This window comes from Epinephelus fuscoguttatus, linkage group LG14 (assembly GCF_011397635.1).
Source record: "Epinephelus fuscoguttatus linkage group LG14, E.fuscoguttatus.final_Chr_v1".
NCBI classification, from domain to species: Eukaryota; Metazoa; Chordata; class Actinopteri; order Perciformes; family Serranidae; genus Epinephelus; species Epinephelus fuscoguttatus.
Window position 1 is genome coordinate 1553054 of NC_064765.1, and position 24468 is coordinate 1577521.

The 24468-nt window shown below is 32.8% G+C and overlaps 1 protein-coding gene across 1 annotated transcript in view; it reads right to left on the bottom strand.

Moving 5' to 3' along the window:
• Positions 1-2852: 2852 nt before the first annotated feature.
• The window catches only part of gfra4a (GDNF family receptor alpha 4a), a 242910-nt gene continuing 221294 nt past the window's right edge, over positions 2853-24468 (bottom strand). The window contains exon 8 of the mRNA XM_049596165.1: positions 2853-5553. Coding sequence (XP_049452122.1) covers positions 5407-5553 — 147 coding nt within the window. The 3' untranslated portion in view covers positions 2853-5406. The remainder of the gene's footprint in view (positions 5554-24468) is intronic.

The following is a 24468-nucleotide window of genomic DNA, read 5'->3' on the forward strand; positions in this document are numbered from 1 at the left end:
CACTCTGCTCGCCACAAAAACACACAACTGCAGTTTTTTTCCAAACATGTTAAAGTTCACCCAAAGCACAAAAACATCACTCACATCTTGTCATGCAGAGCGTTTGGATTGCCCAGGCTTTAAGCTATGCACCTCTGTAAATGTATTCTGCCACCCTGTGAACAGCAGGGACTATTTTGTTTGGTGCCAATTTATTCCTGATGAGCGACGACAGTGTTCAGCACAAAGAATTAACAGCTGCCAGATTGTTAAAGATAATCATTTGTAGTTGAATTTTCGTCGACTGTAACCAATCAGAACGCTCTTAAAAGTCACTGTATGTATTTTGTATCCTGGCTACGTTTGCTGTCAACAACCTTTTTAAAACATATACAAATCAGTTTACAACATGTGTTTAAAGCTGCGCTAATAAATATTTTTTAATTAACCACGGGTCAAATCAGGGACGTTATGATTGAGCTTTTCAGCGTTTGTCAAACTGTTGCTTTTAGGGATGCACCGATTGTGAAATTTTAGGTTGAACCTGATGTTTAACAATTGACCGATAGTCGATACCGATGTTTTTGTTGTAGGTCACTTTGCTTCATGTGGTTTTTATTCCCTCTTTTGTTCCAGGGAAACAAACAAATCTTGATTATTAAAAAAATAACTCAGGTTTTTTAAAGTTATTCGTTTCACTACCTTTGAATGAGCAAAAAATTCAATCATACAAATTTATTAAACAACCTTTAATATAACCTTCTTCTGCATTAAAAGCATCTCCAAAAGCATCTCAGTCTTTTTATTATATAGTATATCCTAATTCCCTCTCTGATGTCTATTTTATATTGCTGTGAAAATATCAACAGATTTCTCCATCAAACAGCTGCATTAAAACATTTTTTATGACATTACATTTGAACACATCATGAGAGTGTCACATTTTAGCGTTACCAGAGCTTGAATGCATCAAAATGTAACTCGCCCAGGAACGCCGCTCAGCCTCGCAGACAGTTTTTGTATCACAGCAAAAACCCAACACAGCATTTAGACCTCCATTATAAAGAGACGTCTGTAAAACTGTTGACATGTCCAACTGCAAACAAGCTCAATTCTGACTCTTTCTATTGTGAATTTTTGACCTATGGAGGTTGTTTATTTGTAAAAGTTTTCTTAATGCTGAGAAAAAAGTGTTTTCAAACTTTACACTGTGACGTCATCACAGCGTAAAGTTTGTGAGCTGAGCACATATTCACCTCCTGCACACCGCGGCAGTAAACCCAGAAGCTCGGAACTTTTTGGTGTATGTGCCAGGCGAGTAACTCGATTAGAATGAACTTGTGTCATTTTACCATCAGGTATCTCGGTACTTACTAAGATCTCTGAATCAGTGCAGCCTCCGTTAGCTGTTAGCTCCAGCCGATTTGTTGTTAACAGTGTAGCATCATCAGGAAAACAATAGGATGCGTTTCCTGACGAGGTGACAGTGAGTTTACTGCGCCCTTTCATTTGGACAGGGCCACTGTTATTCCCATACACGTGTTATGTTGTCTTCAGGACGATGGGACGCAGTTAGGGTTCATTTATGCTCAACGGTAGATACAGAGACAGATGGAGCCTTCTGTTTTTAATTTGCGTTCATTTCATCCTTATTTGTGCACGTTTTCTGAAAGCCTATGAGTATGAATGAAACAGAGATGACATATACTTTTTAAATAATGGCGGAACATAACAAAGTGGTAATATGTTGTGTGAAGTGTTTGAGTCCGCCCTCTGGTGCCATCTATTGGTTGTATCTGTACCAACGTAGAGGACCCACAGTAGTATGAGAACAGTGATGGTTTTTAAAATGGATCTTTTTTCGTACATAAAGGGTGAATAAATGAGCTGTTTGTCTGGAGCCCGGCTGTTTAGACTCGTGTGACACGACAGAAAACCATCGGCCACTGCTGTTGGTGATGTCATCTCATTTGCTGACAGGCCAGTGTTAGTCAACAAGGAGAATATCAGCCGATAAATCAGTGCATCCCGAACTGCTTTTGTTAAACAGCAGTAAATTCAATCTTAACACACTCAGTCATGTCTTTCTTTTCCAGCTGTCGTGTTCAGCTGTTTCCTGTCTGATAAAATTACCTGACCAATACCAAAATGCCAACCCAGTCAGAGACGAGCTGGTGGAGCATTTAGCTGCTAAAGAAATATTTTCCGCAGGAGTTGGTGGAGAGTAAAACAGAGCTAAAAGAGGTGTTTAATTTTTGCTCTTGTTAGGTTGCCAGATGAATGCAGATGTTGCACCATGACAGCTGGATGTGTAAACTGTTAACTAATTCATTGGTTACAACATTTTTATATGCTGATGATGCGTCAGTGTTTTTTTTAACTGTCAAAAAAAAGAAGCAATTTCATAGTCAAAGAATTTCAGGAAAACAAGAACCCTGAGGGTGAACCTGTGTGGAGTGAAGATGCTTCAGAGAAATACAGTAATAAATATGTACCTTCAGTGTAAACTGCTGTACATACAAAACAGACGCCTCGAAGCTTTGGTATCAACAGTGACATCACTGGAACGACTTCCCAAAGAAAAAGTTTAATGATCTTTATTGTATTTGAATGGCAGCAGCAATATGAGAGAACCATATCTTAAACCTGGGCAAATAAAGACAGAAAGATCTGCATGTGTCATCACTACAGAAGCTAAATGCATTCACTCAAGGAAAACAGTCCTGATTTCAAAATTAACGAGATCATTATCTCAGATTTCTGAGAAAAACTTAAATGAAAAAAAAAAAAAAAAAATCTGTTGTTTTTTCTTAATTACCCAAATTAGTATCTCAAAATGATTAGAGAAATTTGATGGAAAAAAATCTGCTGTTTTTCTTGAATTAACAAGATTAATTAATGTCTCAAAAATATAAGGAAAAAATGCACTGTTTTTCTAAATTAATGTTCAGAAATCAGGAAAAGATTTTTCATGAAAAAATTCTGCTCATTTTCTTCTGAATTAATAGACGGGTAAATAGTCACATAAATTGTTGGATGTTATCACTGTGGATTTATTATCCTGGCTAATGTTAGCATCTGGGTTAAAAACAGGAAGTTTCTCTCTCTCTGTACAGCATCATAGAGACATTTAACATTAGTAACGTCATGAGAAAAATGCCTTGGTGGACACACAACGTTACCAAAGAGAGGTCACTCAGTGCTCTGTGGTGATTTAGTTAATCTAGAAGTAACGTGCAGAATTTTTTTTTCCAATCCACTGGTTAAAGAGTAGGTAGCATTTCAGTCAAAGATTTTCTTTGGTTGACTGCAGCCCAAGTAAATGCTTGTTTTTCTGAATTGAAGTGATTGTTTTTTGAACTGACGAGATAATAAACTGATGTGAAAACTGTTCCCAGAATTCTGAGGTAATAATCTTGTTAGAATTAAAAGTTTTGATGGAGAAAACACATTTTCCCTGTTTTTCTGAACTGAGATAATAATGTCTTTATTTCAAGTCTCAAGTGAATGCATCACGCTTCTGTATGTCACCACTGAGGGCAGAGGGGAGAGGATATCTGTGATTTGCGTGAACTGCCCCTTTAAGAGAGCTGTTGATGTGTTTTCAGATCCGTACAACCCTGTTAAAACCCATTGGGGTCTCATTTCAAAACGATATGGACGTCAGTGAGGAAGAAATAACAGTTTTTTCTCCGTCCTGTAAAACTTGGCAGACAGAATCCAACAGGTTTGTGCTGTTATGACAATATGAGCTTATAATGTGTGAGCGTTTTTAGGTCCAACTTGAATGAGAACGTATCACTTTCATCAGGTCTGCTGTCGCTCACGTGTTCGGTCTCGGTGTTAAAGTCAGCGTGTGCTGTGTCGTTGAATAATGCAGTGACACAAACGGGTGCTTCCTCAGAGAACTGGATTCAGTGGCAGTATTGAAGATGACACATTTCTTCCTTGTTAAGAGCGTTTTGCGCCTAACCAACCTCCGTCTGTCCGTCCCGACACTTCTCATAGACACGTCGGCTTCACGAAGCAGAGCACATTGTAAATCCTCTGGCGTCTCACATTGAGCAAAGGGTCCCAGCGAGTAGTGGGCCAACATGGGTCACCTTCATCTCAAAAGTCTCTCCAAAGACAGATGCATCCGTTCACGCATCAAACCCCAGTCTGTTTTCCCAGCAGCCCCTCCCACAGCGACAAAGCATGATTGGTCACAAACTCGTCGATAGGTGTCAGTTTCTCTGCGGTAAATTCCACATATAGTTAAAAAATATAAACTTGTTTCCATCTCTTGTTGCGTCACCAAAACCACAATTTTTTTTTTTTTTTTACATTTCTGAAGAGGAACAAACCCAAATGTTTGTCTCACCCTCACACTTAAAGCTGAATGAATGAGCACATGAAGAGTCCCCTTCCAAAGTGAGGTATCCACTGTCTGCAAAAATGACATCTACTCATACAAAATGATTCAAAGCTTTAAAATCAAAGCAAAGTCCAGTACGTTAAAGGCTAATAAATCATGTAGGTCCTTGTTTGATGAAATAAAAAACTTCTGCAGACTTTGGGAAATCTTCTTAATCTTAATTCAGTGTTAAATTTCAATTCACAACTTATATTTTCTACATGTTCTTTATTTGGAAATGAACTCTTCATCCTGCAACTGAAAACACAACAACAAACAGTCAAAGAATTTCATTGTGATTTGACTTGATTATAACTATATATATACACATGTGCTTCCATCTAACATTCTGGGTAACAAAATTATGTTAATTAATTCAGATTTAAAATAAAAGAAATGTGGCATGAAAGTAAAGAGCAGAGCAGAATGAGCTGGGTGCTGCATGTGGACAAACACACATCCACCTTAAATCTCGTGAAACACTTCATCACAGTTCTTCTGAGACAAAAGTCTTAACATTAATATTTTTCTTTTACATCGAGGAATGTTCAGGAACAAAAAAAAAAAAAAATGTGTTTTTTTTTTTGTTTTGTTTTTTAATTTTTATATTTTTTATATTTTTCCTGCACTGCATCGTCAGTGTCTCTTCACTGTACACCTTCTGAACCCCACTGAAGCTCCAATGATATTTTCTTATGAACAAAGTTTGCATGTGTGTGTCATGTTTGTATTTGGACAGGCGTGAAGCAAGAAATGAGGTGTGTACTTCCTGGTCCCCTCCCTCCCCCGTGGTGCGGTGGCGGCACCCTCTCCAACGATCTTCTCACGGGCGTGGGCGGCACAACACATCTGCTCTGAGTCATGATTCACAAAAAGAGATTAAGTGTGATTTTTGTGACAGAGAGGGAGAGGGGGGCAGGGCAGGACGGAGTCGACCCTTTCCCCCACCGTCGTTTGACACATAGAAATGGCTCTTTCTTTCATACCAACCCTCCCCTATTTGTCCATGGAGGCCAGCTGAGCGAGGCCTCTTATTGGTCAGAGAGCAGCAGCAGGAGGAGCCAGCCGAGGCCCAGCAGCAGGGACAGGCGCACGGGCTCAGCTCCACGGTCCGACAGGCCCGGAGAGGGAAGGGTAGAGTCTCCCTCGTCGCCCCACAATCTGTCGTTCTCATTTACCTGAAAGGAAATGGACGCATGTTGTGATTAGTCATCAAGTTTTTTGGTACAATAATAAAACACAGTATTTTCTCTACCTCCCACACCAGGAAACATCTTCAGCAGGAAAAAACCTCCGAGGAGAGGAGACGTTTTATGTGAGTATAATGACAAAATTTCCCACAACCATGGCTGAAAAGTAAAACGAGCAATGGCGAGGACACTGCCACTTATCAGCCAGTGCAATTTCACAGCGAGAGGTGATTTTCTCTGCAAACATATTCAGAATAAACTCTTCAATCAGACCAGCTCCATCTTCAGATTCTTTTTCTTTTCTCCTTCTGTTCACTGAAACCTTTTTAACCCATCAAACCTCCACTGCACTGTGTTCACTTCCTGAGCCAATCCGCTGAGCGGACACTGAGCACAAGGCAGGGTACACCCTGGACCAGTCAGGTAAAGTGAAGTTTCACAAACAGTGTCATAAATATATCATAAAATGAGTCATACTGTACAAAAATCACAAAAAAAGTAACAGTAGTATGTTGTAAAAAATCACTGAAAAAAAGTCATAGTATAGTATGTCGTCCAAAATGTCATTAAACAAGTCATAGTATAGTATGTCTTCAAAAATCCCGAAAAATTTCATAGTATAGTATGTCATACAAAATGTCATAAAGTGAGTCAAAGTACAGTATGTTGTCCAAAATTGTGAAAAAAGTCATAGTACAGTATGTTGTCAAAAACTGAAAAAAAAAAAAATGTAGTTCACTATGTCTTCAAGAATCACCAAAATAATGACAGTAGTATGTCGTCCACAATGTCATAAAATCGGTCACAGTAAATGTCAAAACTGCAAAATCAAGTCATACCAATGTATGTCGTTGAAAATCACAAAAAAAGTCATTGTATAGCATGTTGTCTAAAATCCTGAAGAAAAGTCACAGTACAGCATGTCGTCCAAAATCATGATAAAGAGTCCATAGTATAGCGTGCCGTCCAAAATCGTGGAAAAAAGTCATAGTATAGCGTGCCATCCAAAATCGTGAAAAAAAGTCATAGTATAATGTCGTAAAAAATAATGAAAAAAATCATAGTATAGTATGTCGTCCAAAATCATGAAAAAAAGTCATAGTATAGCATGTCGATCAAAATCATGGAAAAAAGTCATAGTATAGCGTGCCATCCAAAATCGTGAAAAAAAGTCATAGTATAGCATGTCAATCAAAATCATGAAAAAAAGTCATAGTATAATGTCGTAAAAAATAATGAAAAAAATCATAGTATAGTATGTCGTCCAAAATCATGAAAAAAAGTCATAGTACAGTATGTCGTCCACAATCATAAAAAAAAGTCATAGTATAGCATGTCGTAAAAAAAATGATGAAAAAAGTCATAGTATAGCATGTAGTCCGAAATCATGGAAAAAAGTAAATAGTATAGCATGTCGTCCAAAATCATGAAAAAAAGTCATAGTATAGCATGTCGTCCAAAATCATGAAAAAAAGTCATAGTATAGCATGTCGTAAAAAAAATGATGAAAAAAGTCATAGTATAGCATGTCGTCCAAAATCATGAAAAAAAGTCATAGTATAGCATGTCGTAAAAAAAATGATGAAAAAAGTCATAGTATAGCATGTCGTCCAAAATCATGAAAAAAAGTCATAGTATAGCATGTCGTAAAAAAAATGATGAAAAAAGTCATAGTATAGCATGTCGTCCAAAATCATGGAAAAAAGTCATAGTATAGCATGTCGTCCAAAATCATGAAAAAAAGTCATAGTATAGCATGTCGTAGGGGCCTCCGCAATGCCAGAGCAAACTATTACTCAGCTCTAATAGAAGACAATAAGAACAACCCCAGGTTTCTTTTCAGCACTGTAGCCAGGCTGACTGAGAGTCAGAGCTCTGTTGAGCCTTGTATTCCCTTAGCCCTTAGCAGTAATGATTTTATGAGCTTTTTTAATGACAAAATTCTAACTATTAGAGGCAAAATTCATGACCTCCTGCCCTCAGATAGTACCTATCTAACCTCAAACACAGCTGTAAAATCTAATATATATTTAGATTGCTTCTCCCCAATTTCTCTTCAAGAATTGACCGCAGTGATTTCTTCATCCAAATCATCAACGTGTCTCTTAGACCCCATCCCAACTAGGCTACTTAAGGAGGTCTTTCCTTTAGTTAACACTCATATATTAGATATGATCAATATATCCTTATTAACAGGCTATGTACCACAGTCTTTTAAGGTAGCTGTAATTAAACTCTCTACTAAAAAGCTCACCCTGATCCAGAGGTGTTAGCCAATTATAGACCAATATCTAATCTTCCCTTTATGTCAAAGATCCTTGAGAAAGTAGTCGCAGACCAGCTGTGTGATTTTCTCCAGGATAATAATTTATTTGAGGAATTTCAGTCAGGATTTAGAGTGCATCATAGCACTGAGACAGCTCTAGTTAAAATTACAAATGACCTTCTGATTGCTTCAGACAAAGGACTCGTCTCTCTGTACTTGTTTTATTAGATCTTAGTGCGGCGGTTGACACAATTGACCATCAAATTCTGCTGCAGAGACTGGATCACTTAATTGGCTTAAAAGGTTCAGCACTGAGCTGGTTTAAATCTTATTTATCTGATCGTTTTCAATTTGTTGACGTCGCAATGAACCATCCTTACGTACTAAAGTTTGTTTTGAAAGTTCTGTGCTCGACCAATCCTGTTTACTCTATATATGCTTCCTTTAGGTAACATCATTAGAAATCACTCTATAAATTTCCATTGTTATGGATGATACTCAGTATTTTTATCAATGAAGCCAGAAGAAAGTAATCAATTTACTAAACTCCATAACTGCCTTAAAGACATAAAAACTTGGATGAGCACCAATTTCCTGATGTTAAATTCAGACAAAACTGAAGTTATTGTTCTTGGCCCCAAACAACTCAGAGACTCTTTGTCTGATGACATAGTTTCTCATTGGGCTGCCACTAGTAAGAAACCTCAGAGTAACATTTGATCAAGATTTGTCTTTTAATTCTCATTTAAAGCAAACCTCACGGACTGCATTTTTTCATCTGCGTAATATTGTGAAAATTAGGCCTATCCTGACCCGAAAAGATGCAGAAAAATTGGTCCACGCTTTTGTTACCTCAAGGCTGGATTACTGTAACTCTCATTATCAGGTAGCTCTAGTAAGTCCTTAAAAACTCTCCAGCTAATTCAGAATGCAGCAGCACGTGTACTAAAAAAGGAACTAAGAAACGAGATCATATTTCTCCTGTTTTAGCTTCTCTGCACTGGTTCCCTGTAAAATCCAGAATTGAATTTAAAATCCTACTGTTAACTTATAAAGCTCTAAATGGTCAAGCTCCGTCATATCTTAGAGAGCTCATAGTGCCATATTATCCCACCAGAACACTGCGCTCTGAGAACGCAGGGTTACTCGTGGTCCCTAAAGTCTCCAAAAGTAGATCAGGAGCCAGAGCCTTCAGCTATCAGGCTCCTCTCCTGTGGAATCACCTTCCTGTTACGGTCCGGGAGGCAGACACCGTCTCCACATTTAAGACTAGACTTAAGACTTTCCTCTTTGATAAAGCTTATAGTTAGGGCTGGCTCAGGCTTGCCCTGTACCAGCCCTTAGTTAGGCTGACTTAGGCCTAGTCTGCCGGAGGACGCCCCTATAATACACCGGGCACCTTCTCTCCTTCTCTCTCTCTCTCGTATCCTATTGCTGCATCTTGCTAACCCGGCCATTCTGGATGTCACTAACTCGGCCATTCTGGATGTCACTAACTCGGCTTCTTCTCCGGAGCCTTTGTGCTCCACTGTCTCTCAGATTAACTCATATCACAGCGGTGCCTGGACAGCGTGACGTGTGGTTGTGCTGCTGCCGTGGTCCTGCCAGATGCCTCCTGCTGCTGCTGCTCATATCATTCTTCTGTTATTATGTATTGACTATTGTCACACATGTATACTGCCAGATATTAATACATACTTTCAACATATTGTACCACAGTAGCCAGAACTATAACTATAATATTATTACTTTCAATAATGTTGTTATAAGCTACTGTCATTACCTGCATCTCTCTGTCTCTCTGTCTCTCTCTCTCTCTCTCTCTCATTGTGTCATGTGGATTACTGTTAATTTATCATGCTGATCTGTTCTGTACGGCATCTATTGCACGTCTGTCCGTCCTGGAAGAGGGATCCCTCCTCAGTTGCTCTTCCTGAGGTTTCTACCGGTTTTTTTTCCCCGTTAAAGGGTTTTTTTGGGGAGTTTTTCCTTATTCGCTGTGAGGGTCTTAAGGACAGAGGGATGTCGTATGCTGTAAAGCCCTGTGAGGCAAATTGTGATTTGTGATATTGGGCTTTATAAATAAAATTGATTGATTGATTGATTGATTGATTGATCGTCCAAAATCATGGAAAAAAGTCATAGTATAGCATGTCGATCAAAATCATGGAAAAAAGTCAGAGTATAGCATGTCGTAAAAAATGATGAAAAAAGTCATAGTATAGCATGTGGTAAAAAATGATGAAAAAAATCATAGTATAGCATGTCGTCCAAAATCATGAAAAAAAGTCATAGTACAGTATGTCGTCCACAATCATAAAAAAAGTCATAGTATAATATGTCGTAAAAAAATGAAAAAAAAAAAGTCATAGTATAGTATGTCGTCCAAAATCATGAAAAGAAGTCATCATATAGCATGTCGATCAAAATCATGAAAAAAGTCATAGTATAGCCTGTTGTCCAAAATCATGAAAAAAAGTCATAGTATAGGATGTCGATCAAAATCAGGAAAAAAGTAAATAGTATAGCAGGTGGTCCAAAAACATGAAAAAAAGGTCATCGTTTAGCATGTCGATAAAAATGATGAAAAAAAGTAATAGTATAGCATGTTGTTCAAAATCATGAAAAAAAGTCATAGTATAGCATGTTGTTCAAAATGATGAAAAAAAGTCATAGTATAGCATGTCGTCCACAATCATGAAAAAAGTAAATAGCATAGCATGTCGTCTGAAATCATGGGAAAAAAGTAAATAGTCTAGCATGTCGTCCACAATCATAAAAAAAAGTCATAGTATGGCGTGTCATCCGAAATCCTGACAAAGAGTCCATAGTATAGCATGTCGATCAGAATCATGAAAAAAAGTAATAGTATAGCATGTTGTCCAAAATCATGAAAAAAAAAAATCATAGTTTAGCATGTCGATCAAAATGATGAAAAAAAGTCATAGTATAGTATGTCGTCCAAAATCATGAAAAAAAGTCATAGTACAGCATGTCATCCACAATCATAAAAAAAGTCATAGTATAGTATGTCGTCCAAAATCATGAAAAAAAGTCATAGTACAGCATGTCATCCAAAATCATGAAAAAAGGTCATAGTATAGCATGTCGTCCACAATCATAAAAAAAGTCATAGTATAGTATGTCATCCGAAATCATGATAAAGGGTCCATAGTATAGCATGTCATTCAAAATCATGAAAAAAGTAATAGTATAGCATGTTGTCCAAAATCAAGAAAACAAAAATCATAGTTTAGCATGTCGATCAAAATCATGAAAAAAGTCATAGTTTAGCATATCGTCCGAAATCATGGAAAAAAGTCATAGTATAGCATGTCGTCCAAAATCATGGAAAAAAGTCATAGTATAGTATGTCGATCAAAATCATGAAAAAAAGTCATAGTATAGCATGTCTTCCACAATCATAAAAAAAGTCATAGTATAGCATGCCGTCCAAAATCATGAAACGAAGTCATCATATAGCATGTCGATCAAAATCATGAAAAAAGTCATAGTATAGCATGTTGTCCAAAATCATGAAAAAAAGTCATAGTATAGCATGTCGTCCAAAAACATGAAAAAAAACTCATAGTATAGAATGTCGATTAAAATCAGGAAAAAAAATCAGTATAGTATGTCGAAAATGATGAAAAAAAGTCATATATATATGTCGATCAAAATGATGAAAAAAAGTCATAGTATAGCATGTGTTCCAAAATCATTAAAAAGTCATAGTATTGAAAAAGTCATAGTATAGTATGTCTTCCACAATCATAAAAAAAGTCATAGTATAGCATGTCGTTCAAAATCATGAAAAGAAGTCATCATATAGCATGTCGATCAAAATCATGAAAAAAGTCATAGTATAGCCTGTTGTCCAAAATCATGAAAAAAAGTCATAGTATAGGATGTCGATCAAAATCAGGAAAAAAGTAAATAGTATAGCATGTGGTCCAAAAACATGAAAAAAAGGTCATCGTTTAGCATGTCGATAAAAATGATGAAAAAAGTCATTGCATAGTATGTCGATCAAAATGATGAAAAAAAGTAATAGTATAGCATGTTGTTCAAAATCATGAAAAAAAGTCATAGTATAGGATGTCGATCAAAATCAGGAAAAAAGTAAATAGTATAGCATGTGGTCCAAAAACATGAAAAAAAGGTCATCGTTTAGCATGTCGATAAAAATGATGAAAAAAAGTAATAGTATAGCATGTTGTTCAAAATCATGAAAAAAAGTCATAGTATAGCATGTTGTTCAAAATCATGAAAAAAAGTCATAGTATAGCATGTTGTTCAAAATGATGAAAAAAAGTCATAGTTTAGCATGTCGATAAAAATGATGAAAAAAGTCATAGTATAGCATGTCGTCCACAATCATGAAAAAAGTCATAGTATAGCATGTCATCTGAAATCATGGGAAAAAAGTAAATAGTATAGCATGTCGTCCACAATCATAAAAAAAAGTCATAGTATGGCGTGTCATCCGAAATCATGATGAAGAGTCCATAGTATAGCATGTCGATCAGAATCATGAAAAAAAGTAATAGTATAGCATGTTGTCCAAAATCATGAAAAAAAATCATAGTTTAGCATGTCGATCAAAATGATGAAAAAAAGTCATAGTATAGTATGTCGTCCAAAATCATGAAAAAAAGTCATAGTACAGCATGTCATCCAAAATCATGAAAAAAGGTCATAGTATAGCATGTCGTCCAAAATCATGAAAAAAAGTCATAGTATAGCATGTCATCCGAAATCATGGAAAAAAGTCATAGTACAGCATGTCATCCACAATCATAAAAAAAGTCATAGTATAGTATGTCGTCCAAAATCATGAAAAAAAGTCATAGTACAGCATGTCATCCAAAATCATAAAAAAAGTCATAGTATAGTATGTCGTCCAAAATCATGAAAAAAAGTCATAGTACAGCATGTCATCCACAATCATAAAAAAAGTCATAGTATAGTATGTCGTCCAAAATCATGAAAAAAGGTCATAGTATAGCATGTCATCCAAAATCATGAAAAAAGGTCATAGTATAGCATGTCGTCCACAATCATAAAAAAAGTCATAGTATAGTATGTCATCCGAAATCATGATAAAGGGTCCATAGTATAGCATGTCATTCAAAATCATGAAAAAAGTAATAGTATAGCATGTTGTCCAAAATCAAGAAAACAAAAATCATAGTTTAGCATGTCGATCAAAATGATGAAAAAAGTCATAGTATAGCATGTCATTCAAAATCATGAAAAAAGTAATAGTATAGCATGTTGTCCAAAATCAAGAAAACAAAAATCATAGTTTAGCATGTCGATCAAAATGATGAAAAAAGTCATAGTATAGCATATCGTCCGAAATCATGGAAAAAAGTAATAGTATAGCATGTTGTCCAAAATCAAGAAAACAAAAATCATAGTTTAGCATGTCGATCAAAATGATGAAAAAAGTCATCGTATAGCATGTCATCCAAAATCATGAAAAAAAGTCATAGTACAGCATGTCATCCACAATCATAAAAAAAGTCATAGTATAGTATGTCGTCCAAAATCATGAAAAAAAGTCATAGTACAGCATGTCATCCAAAATCATGAAAAAAGTCATAGTATAGTATGTCGTCCAAAATCATAAAAAAAGTCATAGTATAGCATGTCATCCAAAATCATAAAAAAAGTCATAGTATAGTATGTCGTCCAAAATCATGAAAAAAGGTCATAGTATAGCATGTCGTCCACAATCATAAAAAAAGTCATAGTATAGTATGTCATCCGAAATCATGATAAAGGGTCCATAGTATAGTATGTCATCCAAAATCATGAAAAAAGGTCATAGTATAGCATGTCGTCCACAATCATAAAAAAAGTCATAGTATAGTATGTCATCCGAAATCATGATAAAGGGTCCATAGTATAGCATGTCATTCAAAATCATGAAAAAAGTAATAGTATAGCATGTTGTCCAAAATCAAGAAAACAAAAATCATAGTTTAGCATGTCGATCAAAATGATGAAAAAAGTCATAGTATAGCATATCGTCCGAAATCATGGAAAAAAGTCATAGTATAGCATGTTGTCCAAAATCAAGAAAACAAAAATCATAGTTTAGCATGTCGATCAAAATGATGAAAAAAGTCATAGTATAGCATATCGTCCGAAATCATGGAAAAAAGTCATAGTATAGCATGTCGTCCGAAATCATGGAAAAAAGTCATAGTATAGCATGTGGTCCAAAATCATGGAAAAAAGTCATAGTATAGCATGTCGTCCGAAATCATGAAAAAAAGTCATAGTATAGCATGTGGTCCAAAATCATGGAAAAAAGTCACAGTATAGCATGTTGTCCAAAATCAAGAAAACAAAAATCATAGTTTAGCATGTCGATCAAAATGATGAAAAAAGTCATAGTATAGCATATCGTCCGAAATCATGGAAAAAAGTCATAGTATAGCATGTCGTCCGAAATCATGGAAAAAAGTCATAGTATAGCATGTGGTCCAAAATCATGGAAAAAAGTCATAGTATAGCATGTGGTCCAAAATCATGAAAAAAAGTCATAGTATAGCATGTCGATCAAAATCATGAAAAAAAGTCAGAGTATAGCATGTCGATCAAAATCATGAAAAAAAGTCAGAGTATAGCATGTCGTTCAAAATCACGTAAAAAAAGTCATAGTATAGCATGTCGATCAAAATCATGGAAAAAAGTCATAGTATAGCGTGCCATCCAAAATCGTGAAAAAAAGTCATAGTATAGCATGTCGTTCAAAATCATGAATAAAAGTCAGAGTATAGCATGTCGATCAAAATCATGAAAAAAAAGTCAGATAGCATGTCGTTCAAAATCATGAAAAAAAAGTCATAGTATAGCATGTCAATCAAAATCATGAAAAAAAGTCAGAGTATAGCATGTCGATCAAAATCATGAAAAAAAGTCATAGTATAGCACGTTGTCCAAACTCATGAAAAAAGTCATAGTATGGCATGTTGTCCAAAATCATGAAAAAAAGTCATAGTATAGCATGTGGTCCAAAATCATGAAAAAACGTCATAGTATAGCATGTTGTCCAAAAATCATGAAAAAGTTATAGTATAGCATGTCGTCCAAAATCATATAAAAAAGTCATAGTATAGCATGTCGTCCAAAATCATGAAAAGTAGTCATAGTATAGCATGTTGTCCAAAATCATGAAAAAAAGTCATAGTATAGCATGTTGTCCAAAATCATGAAAAAAAGTCATAGTATAGCATGTCGTCCAAAATCATGAAAAAAAGTCATAGTATAGCATGTTGTCCAAAATCATGAAAAAAAGTCATAGTATAGCATGTTGTCCAAAATCATGAAAAAAAGTCATAGTATAGCATGTCGTCCAAAATCATGAAAAAAAGTCATAGTATAGCATGTCGTCCAAAATCATGAAAAAAAGTCATAGTATAGCATGTTGTCCAAAATCATGAAAAAAAGTCATAGTATAGCATGTTGTCCAAAATCATAAAAAAAGTCATAGTATAGCATGTTGTCCAAAATCATGAAAAAAAGTCATAGTATAGCATGTCGTCCACAATCATGAAAAAAAGTCATAGTATAGTATGTCGTCCAAAATCATGAAAAAAAGTCATAGTATAGCATGTTGTCCAAAATCATAAAAAAAAGTCATAGTATAGCATGTCGTCCAAAATCATAAAAAAAAGTCATAGTATAGCATGTTGTCCAAAATCATAAAAAAAAGTCATAGTATAGCATGTGGTCCAAAATCATGGAAAAAAGTCATAGTATAGCATGTCGATCAAAATCATGAAAAAAAGTCAGAGTATAGCATGTCGTTCAAAATCATGAAAAAAAGTCATAGTATAGCATGTCGATCAAAATCATGAAAAAAAAGTCATAGTATAGTATGTCGTCCGAAATCATGGAAAAAAGTAAATAGTATAGCATGTCGTCCAAAATCATGATAAAGAGTCCATAGTATAGCATGTCGTCCAAAATCATGAAAAAAAGTCATAGTATAGCATGTCGATCAAAATCATGGAAAAAAGTCATAGTATAGCATGTCGATCAAAATCATGAAAAAAAAGTCTGTCGTTCAAAATCATGAAAAAAAAGTCATAGTATAGCATGTCGATCAAAATCATGAAAAAAAGTCAGAGTATAGCATGTCGATCAAAATCATGAAAAAAAGTCATAGTATAGCACGTTGTCCAAACTCATGAAAAAAGTCATAGTATGGCATGTCGATCAAAATCATGGAAAAAAGTCAGAGTATAGCATGTGGTCCAAAATCATGAAAAAAAGTCATAGTATAGCATGTCGATCAAAATCATGAAAAAAAGTCATAGTATAGCATGTCGTTCAAAATCATGAAAAAAGTGAGAGTATAGCATGTCGTTCAAAATCATGAAAAAAAAGTCATAGTATAGCATGTCGATCAAAATCATGAAAAAAAGTCAGAGTATAGCATGTCGTTCAAAATCATGAAAAAAAGTCATAGTATAGCATGTCGATCAAAATCATGAAAAAAAGTCAGAGTATAGCATGTCGTTCAAAATCATGAAAAAAAGTCATAGTATAGCATGTCGATCAAAATCATGAAAAAAAGTCAGAGTATAGCATGTCGATCAAAATCATGAAAAAAAGTCATAGTATAGCATGTCGATCAAAATCATGAAAAAAAGTCATAGTATAGCATGTCGTCCAAAATCATGAAAAAAAGTCATAGTATAGCATGTCGATCAAAATCATGGAAAAAAGTCATAGTATAGCATGTCGATCAAAATCATGAAAAAAAGTCATAGTATAGCATGTCGTTCAAAATCATGAAAAAAAGTGAGAGTATAGCATGTCATTCAAAATCATGAAAAAAAGTCATAGTATAGCATGTCGATCAAAATCATGAAAAAAAGTCAGAGTATAGCATGTCGATCAAAATCATGAAAAAAAGTCATAGTATAGCATGTGGTCCAAAATCATGGAAAAAAGTAATAGTATAGCATGTTGTCCAAAATCAAGAAAACAAAAATCATAGTTTAGCATGTCGATCAAAATGATGAAAAAAGTCATAGTATAGCATATCGTCCGAAATCATGGAAAAAAGTCATAGTATAGCATGTGGTCCAAAATCATGGAAAAAAGTCATAGTATAGCATGTGGTCCAAAATCATGAAAAAAAGTCATAGTATAGCATGTGGTCCAAAATCATGGAAAAAAGTCAGAGTATAGCATGTCGTTCAAAATCATGAAAAAAAGTCATAGTATGGCATGTCGATCAAAATCATGAAAAAAAAGTCAGATAGCATGTCGATCAAAATCATGAAACAAGTCATAGTATAGCATGTCAATCAAAATCATGAAAAAAAGTCATAGTATAGCATGTCGTTCAAAATCACGTAAAAAAGTCATAGTATAGCATGTGGTCCAAAATCATGAAAAAAAGTCATAGTATAGCATGTCGTTCAAAATCATGAAAAAAAGTCATAGTATAGCATGTCGATCAAAATCATGAAAAAAGTCATAGTATAGCATGTCGATCAAAATCATGAAAAAAGTCATAGTATAGCATGTCGATCAAAATCATGAAAAAAGTCATAGTATAGCATGTCGATCAAAATCATGAAAAAAGTCATAGTATAGCATGTCGATCAAAATCATGAAAAAAAGTCAGAGTATAGCATGTCGTTCAAAATCACGTAAAAAAGTCATAGTATAGCATGTGGTCCAAAATCATGAAAAAAAGTCATAGTATAGCATGTCATCCACAATCATAAAAAAAGTCATAGTATAGTATGTCGTCCAAAATCATGAAAAAAAGTCATAGTACAGCATGTCATCCAAAATCATAAAAAAAGTCATAGTATAGCATGTGGTCCAAAATCATGAAAAAAAGTCATAGTACAGCATGTCATCCAAAATCATAAAAAAAGTCATAGTATAGCATGTCGTTCAAAATCATGAAAAAAAGTCATAGTATAGCATGTCGATCAAAATCATGAAAAAAAAGTCAGATAGCATGTCGTTCAAAATCATGAAAAAAAAAGTCATAGTATAGTATGTCGTTCAAAATCATGAAAAAAAGTCATAGTATAGCATGTTGATCAAAATCATGAAAAAAAAGTCATAGTATAGTATGTCGTTCAAAATCATGAAAAAAAAGTCATAGTATAGTATGTCGTTCAAAATCATGAAAAAAAGTCATAGTATAGCATGTTGATCAAAATCATGAAAAAAAAGTCATAGCATAGCATGTCGTCCACAATCATTAAAAAAGTCATAGTATAGTATGTCATCCAAAATCATGAAAAAAAGTCATAGTTTAGCATGTCGATAAAAATGATGAAAAAAGTCATAGTATAGCATGTCGTCCAAAATCATGAAAAAAAAGTCATAGTATAGTATGTCGTTCAAAATCATGAAAAAAAGTCATAGTATAGCATGTTGATCAAAATCATGAAAAAAAAGTCATAGCATAGCATGTCGTCCACAATCATTAAAAAAGTCATAGTATAGTATGTCATCCAAAATCATGAAAAAAAGTCATAGTTTAGCATGTCGATAAAAATGATGAAAAAAGTCATAGTATAGTATGTCGTTCAAAATCATGAAAAAAAGTCATAGTATAGCATGTTGATCAAAATCATGAAAAAAAGTCATAGTATAGCATGTGGTCCACAATCATTAAAAAAGTCATAGTACAGCATGTCATCCAAAATCATGAAAAAAAGTCATAGTTTAGCATGTCGATAAAAATGATGAAAAAAGTCATAGTACAGCATGTCATCCAAAATCATGAAAAAAAGTCATAGTTTAGCATGTCGATAAAAATGATGAAAAAAGTCATAGTATAGCATGTCGTCCACAATCATGAAAAAAGTCATAGTATAGCATGTCGTCTGAAATCATGGAAAAAAGTAAATAGTATAGCATGTTGATCAAAATGATGAAAAAAGTCATAGTATAGCATGTCGTCCAAAATCATGAAAAAAAGTCATAGTATAGCATGTCGTCCACAGTCATGAAAAAAAGTCATAGTACAGCATGCCGTCCGAAATCATGAAAAAAGTCATAGTATAGTATGTCTTCTGAAATCATGAAAAAAGTCATAGTATAGTATGTCTTCTGAAATCATGAAAAAAGTCATCGTATAGCATGTCGATCAAAATGATGGAAAAAAAGTCATAGTACAGCATGTCGATCAAAATCATGAAAAAAAGTCATAGTATAGCATGTCGATCAAAATCATGAAAAAAAGTCATAGTATAGCATGTCGATCAAAATCATGAAAAAAAGTCATAGTATAGCATGTCGTCCACAATCATTAAAAAAGTCATAGTACAGCATGTCATCCAAAATCATGAAAAAAGTCATAGTATAGTATGTCGTCCAAACTCATGAAAAAAGTCATAGTATGGCATGTCGTCTGGAATCATGGAAAAAAGTAAATAGTATAGCATGTCGTCCAAAATCATGAAAAAAAAAAAGTCATAACATGTCGATCAAAATCATGAAAAAAGTCATAGATAGCATGTTGTCTGAAATCATGAAAAAAAGTCATAGTATAGCATGTCGTCCACAATCATGAAAAAAAAGTCATAGTATAGCATGTCGATCAAAATCATGAAAAAAAAGTCAGAGTATAGCATGTCGTCCACAATCATGAAAAAAGTCATAGCATAGCATGTCGTCCATAGTACGTAGAAAAACATGATTAAAAACATTATAGTATATAGCATGTCGAAAAAAGTGATAAAATAGTAATAGTATGGAATGCTAAAAAGTGATAAAAACGTCATAGTATAGTATGTCAAAAAAAAAAATAAAACAGTCATAGTATAGTATGTCAAAAAGTGATAAAAACGTCATAGTATAGTATGTCAAAAAAAATTAATAAAATAGTCATAGTATAGTATGTCAAGAAATATGATAAAACGTGAAAGTATAGAATGTCCAAAAAAGTGATAAAATAGTCATGGTATAGCATATGTAAAAAAAGTGATAAAAAAGTCATAGTAAGCCGAAAAGAGTGATAAAATAGTCATAGTATAGCATGTCGGAAAAAGTGATAAAACGTTAAAGTATAGAATGTCCAAAAAAAGTGATAAAAAAGTCATAATATAACACGTCGAAAAAAACGATAAAACGTCATAGTATAGCATGTCGAAAAAAGTGATAAAATAGTAATAGTATAGAATGTCAAAAAATGATAAAAATGTCATAGTATGGTATGTCGAAAAAATTTATTAAAAAGATCATAGTATGTTGTATAGAAAAAAGTGATAAAAACGTCATAGTATAGTATGTCAAAAAGAATTAATAAAGTAGTCATAGTATAGTATGTCAGAAAGTGATAAAAACGTCATAGTATATCGAAAAAAATTATTAAAAACGTCATAGTATAGTATGTCGAAAAAGTGATAAAGTCAGAGTATAATGTATTGAAAAAGTGATAAAAACGTTGTAGTATAGTATGTCTAAAAAAGTGATAAAAACGTCAGTAGAGTATGTCAAAAAAGTGATAAAAACATCATAGTATAGTGTATCGAAAAAAGTAATAACAACGTCGTAGTATAGTATGTCACAAAAAAGTGATAAAATAGTTATAGTATAACACGTCGGAGAAAAACAAAACGTCATAGTATAGTATGTAGAAAAAAGTGATTAAAAACGTCATAGTATAGTATGTCAAAAAAAGTCGGAAAAGAAAGTCATAGTATAGCATGTCGAAAAAAGTGATAAAAACGTCACAGTATAGTATGTCGAAAAAGTGATAAAATAGTCATAGTATAGTATGTCGAAAAAAAATTAATAAAAACTTCATAGTATAGCATGTCAAAAAAAGTCGGAAAAGAAAGTCATAGTATAGTATATTGAAAAAAGCGATAAAAACGTCACAGTATAGTATGTTGAAAAAGTAATAAAATAGTCATAGTATGTCGAAAAAAAGTGATGAAAACTTCATAGTGTAGTATGTCGAAAAAGTGATGAAATAGTCATAGTATGTCGAAAAAAGTGATGAAAACTTCATAGTATAGTATGTAGAAAAAGTGATAAAATAGTCATAGTATAGTATGTAGAAAAAGTGATAAAATAGTCATAGTATAGTATGTCGAAAAAAAGTGATGAAAACTTCATAGTATAGTATGTAGAAAAAGTGATAAAATAGTCATAGTATAGTATGTTGAAAAAAGTGATAAAATAGTAATAGTATAGAATGTCAAAAAATGATAAAAACATCATAGTATGGTATGTCGAAAAAAGTGATGAAAACTTCATAGTATAGTATGTTGAAAAAAGTGATAAAATAGTCATAGTATAGCATGTCGAAAAAAGTGATGAAAACTTCATAGTATAGTATGTAGAAAAAGTGATAAAATAGTCATAGTATAGTATGTTGAAAAAAGTGATAAAATAGTCATAGTATAGAATGTCAAAAAATGATAAAAACGTCATAGTATGGTATGTCGAAAAAATTTATTAAAAAGATCATAGTATGTTGTATAGAAAAAAGTGATAAAAACGTCATAGTATAGTATGTCAAAAAGAATTAATAAAGTAGTTATAGTATAGTATGTCTAAAAAAGTGATAAAAACGTCAGTAGAGTATGTCAAAAAAGTGATAAAAACGTCATAGTATAGTGTATCGAAAAAAGTAATAACAACATCGTAGTATAGTATGTCACAAAAAAGTGATAAAATAGTTATAGTATAACACGTCGGAGAAAAACAAAACGTCATAGTATAGTATGTAGAAAAAAGTGATTAAAAATGTCATAGTATAGTATGTCAAAAAAAGTCGGAAAAGAAAGTCATAGTATAGCATGTCGTCCAAAAGTGATAAAAATAGTCATAGTATAGTATGTCGAAAAAATTAATAAAACTTCATAGTATAGCATGTCAAAAAAAGTCGGAAAAGAAAGTCATAGTATAGTATATTGAAAAAAGCGATAAAAACGTCACAGTATAGTATGTTGAAAAAGTAATAAAATAGTCATAGTATGTCGAAAAAAAGTGATGAAAACTTCATAGTGTAGTATGTCGAAAAAGTGATAAAATAGTCATAGTATAGTATGTCGAAAAAAGTGATGAAAACTTCATAGTATAGTATGTAGAAAAAGTGATAAAATAGTCATAGTATAGTATGTCGAAAAAAGTGATAAAATAGTCATAGTATAGTATGTCGAAAAAAGTGATGAAAACTTCATAGTATAGTATGTAGAAAAAGTGATAAAATAGTCATAGTATAGTATGTTGAAAAAAGTGATAAAATAGTCATAGTATAGTATGTCGAAAAAAGTGATAAAATAGTCATAGTATAGTATGTCGAAAAAAAGTGATAAAAACTTCATAGTATAGTATGTAGAAAAAGTGATAAAATAGTCTTAGTATAGTATGTCGAAAAAAGTGATAAAATAGTCATAGTATAGTATGTCGAAAAAAGTGATGAAAACTTCATAGTATAGTATGTAGAAAAAGTGATAAAATAGTCATAGTATAGTATGTCGAAAAAAGTGATGAAAACTTCATAGTATAGTATGTAGAAAAAGTGATAAAATAGTCATAGTATAGTATGTTGAAAAAAGTGATAAAATAGTAATAGTATAGTATGTCAAAAAATGATAAAAACTTCATAGTATAGTATGTAGAAAAAGTGATAAAATAGTCATAGTATAGTATGTCGAAAAAAGTGATGAAAACTTCATAGTATAGTATGTAGAAAAAGTGATAAAATAGTCATAGTATAGTATGTCGAAAAAAAGTGATAAAAACTTCATAGTATAGTATGTAGAAAAAGTGATAAAATAGTCATAGTATAGTATGTAGAAAAAGTGATAAAATAGTCATAGTATAGTATGTTGAAAAAAGTGATAAAATAGTCATAGTATAGTATGTCGAAAAAAGTGATGAAAACTTCATAGTATAGTATGTAGAAAAAGTGATAAAATAGTCATAGTATAGTATGTCGAAAAAAGTGATGAAAACTTCATAGTATAGTATGTAGAAAAAGTGATAAAATAGTCATAGTATAGTATGTCGAAAAAAGTGATAAAAACTTCATAGTATAGTATGTAGAAAAAGTGATGAAAACTTCATAGTGTAGTATGTCGAAAAAGTGATGAAAACTTCATAGTGTAGTATGTCGAAAAAGTGATGAAAACTTCATAGTGTAGTATGTCGAAAAAGTGATGAAAACTTCATAGTGTAGTATGTCGAAAAAGTGATAAAATAGTCATAGTATAGTATGTGAGAAAAATGATGAAAAAAGTCATAGTATAGTATGTGGAAAATGATGAAAAATAGTCATAGTATAGTATGTCAAAAGTGATGAAAACTTCATAGTATAGTATGTTGAAAAAAGTGATAAAATAGTAATAGTATAGTATGTCAAAAAATGATAAAAACTTCATAGTATAGTATGTAGAAAAAGTGATAAAATAGTCTTAGTATAGTATGTCGAAAAAAGTGAGAAAATAGTCATAGTATAGTATGTAGAAAAAGTGATAAAAACTTCATAGTATAGTATGTAGAAAAAGTGATAAAATAGTCATAGTATAGTATGTTGAAAAAAGTGATAAAATAGTCATAGTATAGTATGTCGAAAAAAGTGATGAAAACTTCATAGTATAGTATGTAGAAAAAGTGATAAAATAGTCATAGTATAGTATGTCGAAAAAAGTGATGAAAACTTCATAGTATAGTATGTAGAAAAAGTGATAAAATAGTCATAGTATAGTATGTCGAAAAAAGTGATGAAAACTTCATAGTATAGTATGTAGAAAAAGTGATAAAATAGTCATAGTATAGTATGTTGAAAAAAGTGATGAAAACTTCATAGTATAGTATGTAGAAAAAGTGATAAAATAGTCATTGTATAGTATGTAGAAAAAGTGATAAAATAGTCATAGTATAGTATGTAGAAAAAGTGATAAAATAGTCATAGTATAGTATGTTGAAAAAAGTGATAAAATAGTCATAGTATAGTATGTAGAAAAAGTGATAAAATAGTCATTGTATAGTATGTAGAAAAAGTGATAAAATAGTCATAGTATAGTATGTTGAAAAAAGTGATAAAATAGTCATAGTATAGTATGTCGAAAAAAGTGATGAAAACTTCATAGTATAGTATGTAGAAAAAGTGATAAAATAGTCATTGTATAGTATGTAGAAAAAGTGATAAAATAGTCATAGTATAGTATGTCGAAAAAAGTGATGAAAACTTCATAGTATAGTATGTAGAAAAAGTGATAAAATAGTCATAGTATAGTATGTCGAAAAAAGTGATAAAATAGTCATAGTATAGAATGTCCAAAAAAAAGTGATGAAAACTTCATAGTATAGTATGTCGAAAAAGTGATAAAATAGTCATAGTATAGTATGTTGAAAAAAGTGATAAAAACTTCATAGTATAGCACGTCGGAAAAAAGTGTGTGTGTGTGTGTGTGGGGGGGGCATCATAGTAGAGCATGATGAAAAAAGTCGGAAAAAAAGTCATTGTATAGTATGTCGAAAAAAACAAAAAATCCCGTCATAGTATAGTATGTCGAAAAAAGTTGAAAACAAAAAAAAACACGTCATAGTATAGCATGTCAAAAAAGTCGACCCCCCCCCACCCCCCCCCAAAAAAAACAGTCATAGTATAATATGTGATA